The sequence below is a fragment of the Stigmatopora argus genome, chromosome 8, assembly GCF_051989625.1.
Source record: "Stigmatopora argus isolate UIUO_Sarg chromosome 8, RoL_Sarg_1.0, whole genome shotgun sequence".
Classification (NCBI taxonomy): Eukaryota; Metazoa; Chordata; class Actinopteri; order Syngnathiformes; family Syngnathidae; genus Stigmatopora; species Stigmatopora argus.
Genome location: NC_135394.1, coordinates 15,883,876 through 15,895,000, shown reverse-complemented (window position 1 = coordinate 15,895,000; position 11,125 = coordinate 15,883,876). Strand labels below are relative to the sequence as shown.

Here is an 11,125-nt window from a genome sequence, read left to right as displayed (position 1 = left end):
TATTGGCTGTCTTCCAAAAACAACTGTTTTGTTTTCTTTAGTTTTTCGAGCGTGGTTAAAGCAACTTTATTCTTTATTAAAAACTAGTGGCGCGAATAAAATGAAGAGGCGGGGCCTGTTGTCCAGCCATGAGTGAGATTGCAAATTCTATTTAATGCTAAATTGTTTTGAAATTAATTAGTTTTTTTTAATGTGTGTTTATGTGCTAACATTACACTATTTTTTCATGCTTGTCATTCATTTTAATACATTCATAAATCTTTTTATCATTTTTGCTTGTTTCATACGAATAAGGACACTTGGATCATTTTTAAAAGGTTTCATTTGGTCGTTTTTGTTGAATATTGTCGGTCATATTTCGATTTTAATTTCATAATGGTTAAAAAAAAATGAATTGAATTCGTACCTGGCGCCGATGTAGAGGGTCCGGTTGACTTGGATGACCCTCTGGATATGCAGAGGTTCTTGTCTCTGCCACGTGTGGTGCGGTCGGCCCACGAAGACCGGATAGCGTCTTGACACTATTATGAGGCGGAAGATACGCTCAATTACTGATTGCAATCTGGCATTCAGTCTTGACAAATTCACCTTCAGCCAAATCCCATTAAAGGACACCGGAGTCCTTTTTATTGCTATTATCAATCTTTCACTCTTGTTGATGAAGATGGGTGTCCAATCGTGTGGCGTCCAATCATTTCAAATGAGTTTATTACTCGTGCAGAGGCGTCCAAACTTTTTTATCGGAGAAAATCAAACGGGCGCAACTTGAAATCTTTCCGCTTTAAAAAATAGATGATCGGAATTGAGTAAAAATGGGGTTTAAAAATGTATTTTTTGTATTAACCCATTGGCTGCCATTATATAATTTTAATAGCCTGCAAATTTTTTTTATTTTTTATTCTTCACTTAAAATCAGTTTTTTTTTTTCGGAGAAAATCAAAGGACGCAACTTGAAATCTTTACGCTTTAAAAAGTAGACGATCGGAATTAAGTAAAAATGGGGTTTAAAAATGTATTTTTAATATTAACCAATTTAATTTTAACAACGTGTTTATAGTCCGTTTTTTTTTTCTTTTTAATTCTTATTTAAAATCTTTTTTTCTCAGAAAAAAATCAAAAGGACGCCACTTGAAATCTTTCCACTTTAAAAAATAGAGGATCAGAATTGAGTAAAAATGCCATTATATCATTTTAACAGCCTGCAAAAACTTGTTTATAGTCAGTTTTTTTTTTATTCTTCACTTAAAATGTGTTTTCTACCCTTATCTTTAAAATCCATCCATACCTTGAGTGGGGATGAAATTTAAAGGGCCGGGCTCCTCGGGGAACGTCGAGCCGGCCAATCGCAGCAGCCAGACGAGCAGGAGGAGGGTGGGAGGGGCCGCCGTTGCCATGGCAACACAAAGGCCAAACCTGTTCCGGGGAGAAAAATAATACAGTGAGTGTTTGCCAAATGTAGTACAAGGGCAAACACAAACGTGAACTCAATCAAGTTGGCGGAATTTTGCTCAAATAAAACAGTCAAGAAAAAAAGGGGGCGTGGCCAGTGACGGCGGTACACGTCCAATCCATTTGAAACGGGTGGGATGATAGTGAATGATTGTTTTCAACCGCCAGTGATGGAATTCATGAATTTTGGATATGTATTTGCTTTAGAGCAGTGGTGTCAAAGGTGCGGCCCGCGGGCCCAAAGTGGCCCGCTCAGAGGTTGTTTTGCCGGACGGGCATTTTTTTTAGCTGATTAAAACTAGACATGCAGAATTAAATGCGTTCATCCTCTGCGAGATGGCGCCTTCGATGGCAGCCAATGATTATAAGGAACCTTAAAATACCCCAAAAAACCCAATAGAAAGTCCGAAAATCAGCAGGAACTGACAAACATCCTGGAAATTCCTTCAAAAATCAATGGGAAATGACCCCAAATTTTCCGTAAGTGACCTAAAATGGAAATAAAAAATAACAGAAGTGAGGCAAGTCAAGTCCCGATTGCCAGACGGGCTTCGTTTCGGCACCACCGACGGCCGTCCCATTCAATGGAAGTTGGAAAGGTGGCAGCGAATGACGGGACGTTTATTCCAATTCAAACCAATCAGGACGTTTAAGAATGACCAACTCGTTCCAATTCAAGGATGACTTAGACGTCACGTGATTGGAGAATTTGTACTTTGTGACCTAGTGGCCCGCCAGGCTTATAAAGCAACATATTTCAACAATTTCAACTTCTTTCTATGGAAAAATTCGGAATCAGGGGGTGTCTTATACGAGAGAAATTGTGAAATTCAATGATTTTAAGGCCATTTTAAGGGTGCGGCTTATACACGGATGAGGCTAATATGCGAGAAAATGATGAAATGGTACAGAAATGTGTCGATGCACCATAATTGTTTTTCACACTCGTGATCCTTTTAGTCAGCTGCTGTTTTTTTTTCTTCTCATAGATATACTAGCGCTGCTCAGGGGATAAAAATCAATAATAGAAAAGTGTTAATGGATGTGGATGGGGTCTCAACCTTGACCCGGGAACGGCAAATCAACTTTACAGTGTGGACTTGGCGTCTTGGATTTTATTTATAATCGCTTCAGTTAAAAAGAGAGTGTCAAAAGTCTCAAGATGGCCGTCGTATAGAAATTCATAAAACATTTGAGCTTAGGTTAAGTGACAAAGGCTAAGGTTTATAGTTTTATTCGGGTTAAAAAATGCTTCATGGAAATAACCCACTTTTTGCATGGCAACCCACCCGTAACATAACACAAAAAAAATTAAATGAAGTTGGATTACGATGCAGACACACTCAAAAATGAGTTGAATCTAACCTTAATGCTAATTTTGTTTGAAATGTTGATACCTTTCTTGGCTCTATTGGCTCCGCCTCCACCCTGACTTTCAGATGCAAGCTATTAAGGGTTGTTTGCTTTTGTATTGGCTTCAAAATATTCCCAAAATGATGCACACAAATGTCCTCACAATAGGATAACGCACGACCACTTGCCAACAAGAAGTAATAGTATATACTCCTCTCGTATTAGCGAACAAGCTGCGCCATTCGCACTGACTAATGCAAGGGTATCAAACTCGCATTAACATCAACGCCATTTCATGTGGGCCGGACCATTTTAGATGTAATATTTATATATTTTTTAAATGGATTAAAAGCCCTAAATAGTCCGTTTTTATAGATCTAAAACAATGTTTATTTGAGCCTTTATTTCTTTGTAATGGAAAATTTCTTTTAATCATCTTTCATTTCAAATGGAATTTTTTTTTTTAATTATGTTCAATATTAAAGTGGAAAAAAGAAAATATTTGTATATATTTATTTTTAGATTTTACAAAATGCTTTTTGTACTAAAAACACAAAGAAAAAAATTGGATTAAAAAAATTCAATGCTTGATTTTAAAAAGGGGAAAATCTGGAAATGTAATGTACATCTATCAACATTTGAATTTGATCCTAAAATAGAAACTCATGATTTACTTTCTCGGGCCGCACAAAATGATGCGACGGGCCAGATTTGGCCCCCGGGCCGCCACTTTGACACCTGTGGACTAATGGAAAACAAACACTGAAAAAATGCAAGGCTCCGCCCAGTGCTCATAGAGACATTACACGAGGGAGTTGCGACCAGAGAGACAATAAATCAAAATGTTACTCCTATCTCAAGATAAATATTGGCTCAAAATTTTACTCGTATCTCAAATTACTCGTATGTCGGGGCACTCGTATGTCGAGGTACCACTGTACACTAAAAATGATGACGACAGAAGAAAGTGAAATGAGCCAACGCCAAACGTTAGCTAATTTGCTATAAAAAAAAAACATGGTGGAATATTGAAGAATATTTCTAATGTATTTTTTCCGGCCTTTTACGGAATCACCTTGAAGAAAAACGTTAGCTTAAGGACGCTAGAAATTGTGGATGGCCCGAGCCATTGGATTCCTGTGCAATCTAACTTTATTATTGCGGCGACCGCTCAATGTTTCCTCAGTGACTTTGCCAGGAGTCGGACAAATTGCCGCGTTAAATCCCCGTCGGATGGCGAGCCGAGCGTGTTGCTGACTTTACAAGTCCAATTTCATTAGCCGGCCGATCTTTCCCTCCGCTATCGTCACTCGCCATCTGGATTTTCTCGGCGCTCCACCACAATCACTCAATCAATCTCGGGAAATATGTTGCTAAAAACTCTGGAAAGGGTTTTTTTTCTTATCTAATGTGTGATTCAGCGGTTCTTACGTGGGTTGTTTTTTGTTAGCGCTGTTGAGGGGGCTACGTGGTGCAGATTGGACGCGGTTGGAGATGTTTGTTATCATTAATGGGGGGCACGTAAAGTCTACTCGAGGGATTTGGGTTTGTTAAGTACAAAATCCTGTTGTGGATTGTAGTGGTGAGTTTTTTTTTTTTTTTTTTTTTTACTCTTAGGTGTCCAATTCAGATAAGGAACATGGACAAATATACGTAAAATATTGGAATGCATGAGGACATAAAATATGTTAAGTGTGGGAAAAATATAGCTTAAAATGAGGAAATCCTTAAATGAAAAAAAACGCAAAATGATAAAAGAAATTGAAATTCGTTTGTTTGTTTGTGTGGATAATTTTTTTAAAAAGTAGTTAGTACTTTTTTTAGTAGTCTTTATTTTTATTTTTTTTAAACAGGCATTTTAAAATTTGTTCGTTTGAGTGGATAATTAATAAGAAGTAGTTTGTACTTTTTTTAGTAGTCTTTATTTTTTTATGTTTTTAAAACAGGCATTTTAAATTTTTGTTGGTTTGTTTGTGTGGATAATTAATAAAAAGTAGTTAGTACTTTTTTTAGTAGTCTTTATTTTTATTTTTTTTAAACAGGCATTTTAAAATTTGTTCGTTTGAGTGGATAATTAATAAGAAGTAGTTTGTACTTTTTTTAGTAGTCTTTATTTTTTTATGTTTTTAAAACAGGCATTTTAAATTTTTGTTGGTTTGTTTGTGTGGATAATTAATAAAAAGTAGTTAGTACTTTTTTTTTAGGAGTCTTTATTTTTATTTTTAAAACAGGCATTTTTAAATTAGTTTGTTGGTGTGAATAATTAATAAAAAGTGGTTAGTGCTTTTTTAGCAGTCTTTATTTTTTATTTTTTTTAAACAGGCATTTAAAAATTTGTTTGTTTGTGTGGATAATTAATAAAAAGTAGTTAGTACTTTTTTTAGTAGTCTTTATTTTTTTTCAAACAGGCATTTTAAAATTTGTTTGTTTGTTTGTGTGGATAATTTTTTTTTAAAAGTAGTTAGTACTTTTTTTAGTAGTCTTTATTTTTATTTTTTCTAAACAGGCATTTTAAAATGTGTTTGTTTGTGTGGATAATTGATCAAAAGTAGTTAGTCCTTTTTTTAGTAGTCTTTATTATTTTTTAATGGCATTTTAAAATGTGTTTGTTTGTGTATATAATTAAAAAGAAGTAGTTTGTATTTTTTTAGTAGTCTATTTTTTTTTTTAAACAGGCATTTTAAATTTTGTTATTAATTTTTTATTTAGATTTTTGTTTTATTTTTTAGCTTTTTAGGTGCTTTTAAAAGGCTTTTGTTTGAATTTTCTATATTCTTTTAATATAGTTTAGAATTTTTCAAATGGCATTATGGCATTTTTTTTATTGTATATTACATTTCTTAATTTTTTTCATTGAAAGTATTGTTTTTTTTTAAATATGGTAATTCAAATATGTAGAGCACACAACCATGACGTCAAATGGCGGGCGTGGTTTGTTGTTTGACTTTTGAGAATGCGTCCAAGGAGCCAAAATGAGCAAAAGTTTCCAGTGGGAAGTGTTTTTCACTTGTTGTTTTTCACTCATTGTTTGAGCAACAATAGCAGGAGGGGGTGTCGGAACATAACTTTTCATTTTAATGTGAAATTAGTCATTTGTTTCCCTGCTTGATGAGCTCCCGCAGTTGGCCTCGTAAAAAAACAAAACAAGGGAATTGAGTTTGAAAAGCGTCATTCCTGTTCCAACTGAAATATTCAGCGTTTACTTAAGTGGAAAGAAATGGAATGCAGAGCTTATTTTCTTTCCGTCATTACTTTATAAAAAGGAAATCATTTGTTACAAACAACTGGTTGTTATTAAAAAAGAAAATGCTAGAATATCCGCTGTAATTGGAAATATATTTGTATTTTGACGAGTGAGTTTCATTCCAAAATATTGCATGATTATAATTCCACTGAAAAAACGTCATCAGTTTCGATCACTAAATAAACTATTTACTTTATAAAAATATTTTACACCAACATGTTAGCAGGAAGTGACTCAGAAATGCCCGAAAGTGTAAACTAAATACCCCCAAAATCCACTGCGACACAGAATCTAGAAGTAGTAGTCTTGGTATTTGAACCAAAAAAACAACAGGAAGTGACCCAAAAATGCCTCCCAAAAATATACAAAACTTATTTTGATGTCTATGAATGAAATTCAAGAAAAAAATAAACCATATCTAGCATAAAACGTATTTTCTCGCATATATGCTGTATTTGTCACTCAAAAAAATGATGACTGAATCGAGGGTACGGCTTATACGCGCATAAATTACATGCACAAAATTCATTTTTAACGTCTATGAATGAAATTCGAGAAAAAAATAAACCGTATCTTGCATAAAACGGGGAAAAAAATTCACTCACTTTAAGGAGGAGGCGGCTAATATGCGAGAAAATATGGTACTCTGTATCATTTAATGCACATGTGTCAAAGTGGCGGCCCGGGGGCCAAATCTGGCCCGCCGCATCATTTTGTGCGGCCCGGGAAAGTAAATCATGAGTGGCAACTTTCTGTTTTAGGATCAAATTAAAATAAAGATTATAGATGTATATTATATTTCCTGATTTTCCCACTTTTAAATCAATAATTGTAATTTTTTTAATCCATTTTTTCTGTTTTTAGTTCAAAAATCATTTTGTAAAATCTAAAAATATATTTAAAAAAAGCTACAATAAACATTGTTTTAGATCTATAAAAAACTGAATATTCAGGGCTTTTAATCCAGTTCTTTTAATCCATTTCTTAAAAAAAATGTAAATATTATATCTAAAATGGTCCGGCCCACGTGAAATCAAGTTGACATTAAAGCAGCCTCTTATACGAGAGAAATTGTAAAAATTCAACCATTTTAAGGCCATTTTAAGGGTGCGGCTTATACGCGGATGAGGCTAATATGCGAGAAAATACGGTAGTTTCACAAAAACATGTTTTCATTTCCCTCCCCGATTGCTAAACAATTGGAACATTTGTTCCTCAACTCCAAAGCCAAATGACAGTCCGTTTTCCCATGTGGATATTGCCTCGCTCATCAAAAAAACCTTCTCCAAATCCCATGACCTTTGCCCCCGGTCGCCATCAGTCACGTCCGCTTATCTCCCGGACGTCCCAAGGCATCTACTGCCGCCATTTTGATTATCCCGGGTTCTCACATGAAGCTAAATTGCAGTACGCCGCTTTTAATCTCCTTCCCGAGTCCGAAATGATAAACAAAGGCCTCCTCCGGACACGCGTGTCGGCGTGATTTATATCTCCTTAAGCGTGAGACGGCGGCGGCGGCGGCGAGCAGGGTCGGTTTACGCCATACTTTCACGGCGGTGAAACGTCGGAGCCCCGACAACGTCGCGGCGAGGGAGTGCCCGGAAGATGAAAAATGACGACGTGGTGACCTTTCGTGTTCGGTCCGTCGGCGTTCCCAGGCGGCGCCGCGGATCAACGGCGTGGCGTGGAACATATTTGGCGAGTACGCAACGGGGGAAAAACGCATAATTTTCAGTGACCCGTTTGTTCTCGAGGGGTGACATTAAAAAGATACGCGGGGGTTTACAAAAACTGGAATTGCCCGTCTTTGCTACGACTTGAGCTGATGATATTTCAAAATTGTTGTGATACTTTTTATGCCGAAAGATTACTCATATGTTCCCATCAAGAATAAAAAAACAACAACAAAAAAACAGTTACTGTATTTTCTCGCATATGCGCCGTATTTGTCACTCAAAAAAATGATGACTGAATCGAGGGTACGGCTTATGCGCGCATAAATTAGACTTGACATGCACAAAATTCATTTTTAATGTCTATGAATGAAATTCAAGGAAAAAATAAACTGTATTTTGCATAAAATGTGAAAAAAAAGCGTACTTGTGTCTGCCATTGCTCGCTCAGGGCACCGCTATCTTACTTAGGGATGACAAACTAAACCGCTACGGACACACTTCCTGGTTGTACTGCTCACATGACTTCCTTTTTGAATTTGTCTCCGTGCAGGCAACACCCTTTCGGAATGTCCAATCCCGCAATCAATTTATACATTATCTCAGAAATAGCACAGGCGGTGATTTTTCTTCAGATTTTCCCCTTTAAAGTAATACATTTGTACTCCCTATTAAAACCATGAATATGGAGGTGAAAATTATGAATCAGGGGGCGTCTTATACGAGAGAAATTGTCAAATTCAACCATTTTAAGGGTGAGGCTTATACGCGGAAGCGGCTAATACGCGAGAAAATATGGTACTCTTTGTATCATTTAATGAGTGTGCTAAAACCTGTGATCGTGGGACTCCCTATTAAAACCATAAATATGGAGGTGAAAATTATGAATCAGGGGGCGGCTTATATGAGGGAAATTGTAAAATTCAACCATTTAAAGGCAATTTTAAAGGTGCGGCTTATACGTGGAGGCGGCTAATACACGAGAAAATATGGTACTCTTTGTATCATTTAATGAGTGTGCTAAAACCTGTGATCGTGGGACTCCCTATTAAAACCATGAATACGAAGGTGAAAATTATGAATCGGGGGCGGCTTATATGAGGGAAATTGTAAATTTCAACAATTTAAAGGCAATTTTAAGGGTACGGCTTATACGCAGAGACTCTTTCTAATTTAATGAGCGTGTTAAAACCCGTGATTGTGGGACTCCCTATTAAAACCATAAATATGGAGGTGAAAATTATGAATCAGGGGGCGACTTATACGAGGGAAATTGGAAAATTCAACAATTTTAAGGCAATTCTAAGGCTACCGCTTATACGCTAATATGCGAGAAAATATACTCTATCATTTAATGAGTGTGCTAAAACCTGTGATCCTGGGACTCCCTATTAAAACCATGAATATGGAGGTGAAAATTATGAATCAGAGGGCGGCTTATACGAGGGAAATTCTCAAATTCAACCATTTTAAAACCATTTTAAGGGTACGGCTTATACGTGGACACTATTTTTCTAATTTAATGAGCGTTTTAAAACCTGTGATTGTGGGACTCCCTATTAAAACCATGAATATGGGGGTGAAAATTATGAATCAGGGGCGGCTTATACGAAGGAAACTGTAAAATTCAACCATTTTAAGGCAATTCTAAGGGTACCGCTTATACGCTAATGTGCGAGAAAATATTGTACTCTTTTTATCATTTAATGGGTGTGCTAAAACCTGTGATCCTGTGACTCCCTATTAAAACCATGAATATGGAGGTGAAAATTATGAATCAGACGGCGGCTTATACGAGGGAAATTGTAAAATTCAACCATTTTAAGGCCATTTTAAGGGTTCCGCTTATACACAGAGGCAGCTAATATGCAAGAAAATATGGTACTCTTTTTATAATTTAATAAGCGTGTTAAAACCCATGATCGTGGGATTGTAAATGTACCTCGCCCTGAAACTCCGGTACACGCACCTGCGCTGTTAATCTTCGAGACGAGACAATCGTCCGTGTCCTATTAAAAAATGGGTTATTGGAGTTATGTAACACCCGCAATAGGTAAGCGTTGATGAACGGCCCTGTGGGCGAATCAACGTGGCGGCGCCGTCATTAACCTTGACGGGCCTCCAAATTACGGCTTGCGAGGCGCCGAGGGACAAAAGCCTCCGTAGGCCCCTCCCCCTGGGAGCGGAACAAAGATGTTCTGTCCGAAACTCCGTGTTAATTAGCGCTCTGCGTTTCAGGGGGAGTTAAGTCGAAGCGCTGAGATCAGGGATTTTTTTTTATCCTCCCTTTTATTTGCCTACCCTCCACATGACTTTCATATGATGATTCATTCATCTGGCGTTGGCTCCGGTCCAAGCGCCAAAGCGCCAGACGGGGGAGGGGGGGGGGGGGGCGAAACATTGGGCGACATCGCGATGGCGGCGGAGATAGGGCTGACCTTCGACTTCTCGACTGGTTTACGACCGTCATTAACGGGGCAGGGGTCGGGGGCCGAGGCCATAAATCACTCTTCAAAACGGCATAAGGGGGTGGGGACCCAGAAACGGCGAATTGGACAGGATAAGATAACATGCTAGGAGATGTACGAGAAGCTAAAAGCTAAAAGCGACGCCATCTATCACGGCGAGTTTGGTTCGCGTCAATGACTCCAAAAATACAAGTGGTGATGATATGCGACGTTGTTATGAATAATACAAGAACTGTGCTAATACCAAGTAAATTTAGTTTAGATATTTAAATGTTCAGATATTAGGATGTGATAGAGTTTTATCATGATTTGAATAAGGCAAAATAACATGATGTTTCTCACAGGTATATTGTTATGAACAATTGTGTCAGATGTATTGTCATTTTTTGTGAATAAAAGTTTAATTTGGTGTTCAAAAAGTCGTTTTTTCAAAACTGGGTCTATAAAAAAGGGGGTCGTCTTATATTCGGGCCAATATGGTAATACAAGAACAGTGCTAGTATCTAGTTAATTTAGTTTAGATATTTAGATGTTCAGATATTAGGATGAGATAGAGAGTTTTAGCATGATTTGAATGAGGCAAAATAACATGATTTTTCTCCCAAGGATATTGTTAAAATGATTTGTGTCCAATTTACTGTCATTATTTTGTGTATAAACATTGAATTTGGTGTTCAAAAAGTATTTAAAACAGGGGATCGTCTTATATTCGGGCCAATATGGTAATACAAGAACAGTGCTAATAACAAGTAGATTTAGTTTACATATTTAGATGTTCATATTTAGGATGTGATAGTTGTTATAATCAATTGTGTCAGATTTACTGACATTATTTTGTGTATAAAAATTGAATTTGGTGTTCAAAAGTCTTCTTTCAAAATGGAGTCTAGCAAAAAGAGGGGGTCGTCTTATATTCGGGCCAATATGGAACTACAAGA

The 11,125-nt window shown here is 36.8% G+C and overlaps 1 protein-coding gene across 1 annotated transcript in view; it reads right to left on the bottom strand.

Moving 5' to 3' along the window:
• Nucleotides 1-11,125, bottom strand: part of sema6bb (sema domain, transmembrane domain (TM), and cytoplasmic domain, (semaphorin) 6Bb) — a 115,737-nt gene that overhangs the window by 51,102 nt on the left and 53,510 nt on the right. Inside the window, exons 4-5 of the mRNA XM_077606688.1 lie at nt 1,286-1,413; nt 407-521 (exon numbers count right to left, since the gene is read on the bottom strand). Of these exons, the coding sequence (XP_077462814.1) occupies nt 407-521; nt 1,286-1,394 (224 nt within the window). The 5' untranslated portion in view covers nt 1,395-1,413. The remainder of the gene's footprint in view (nt 1-406; nt 522-1,285; nt 1,414-11,125) is intronic.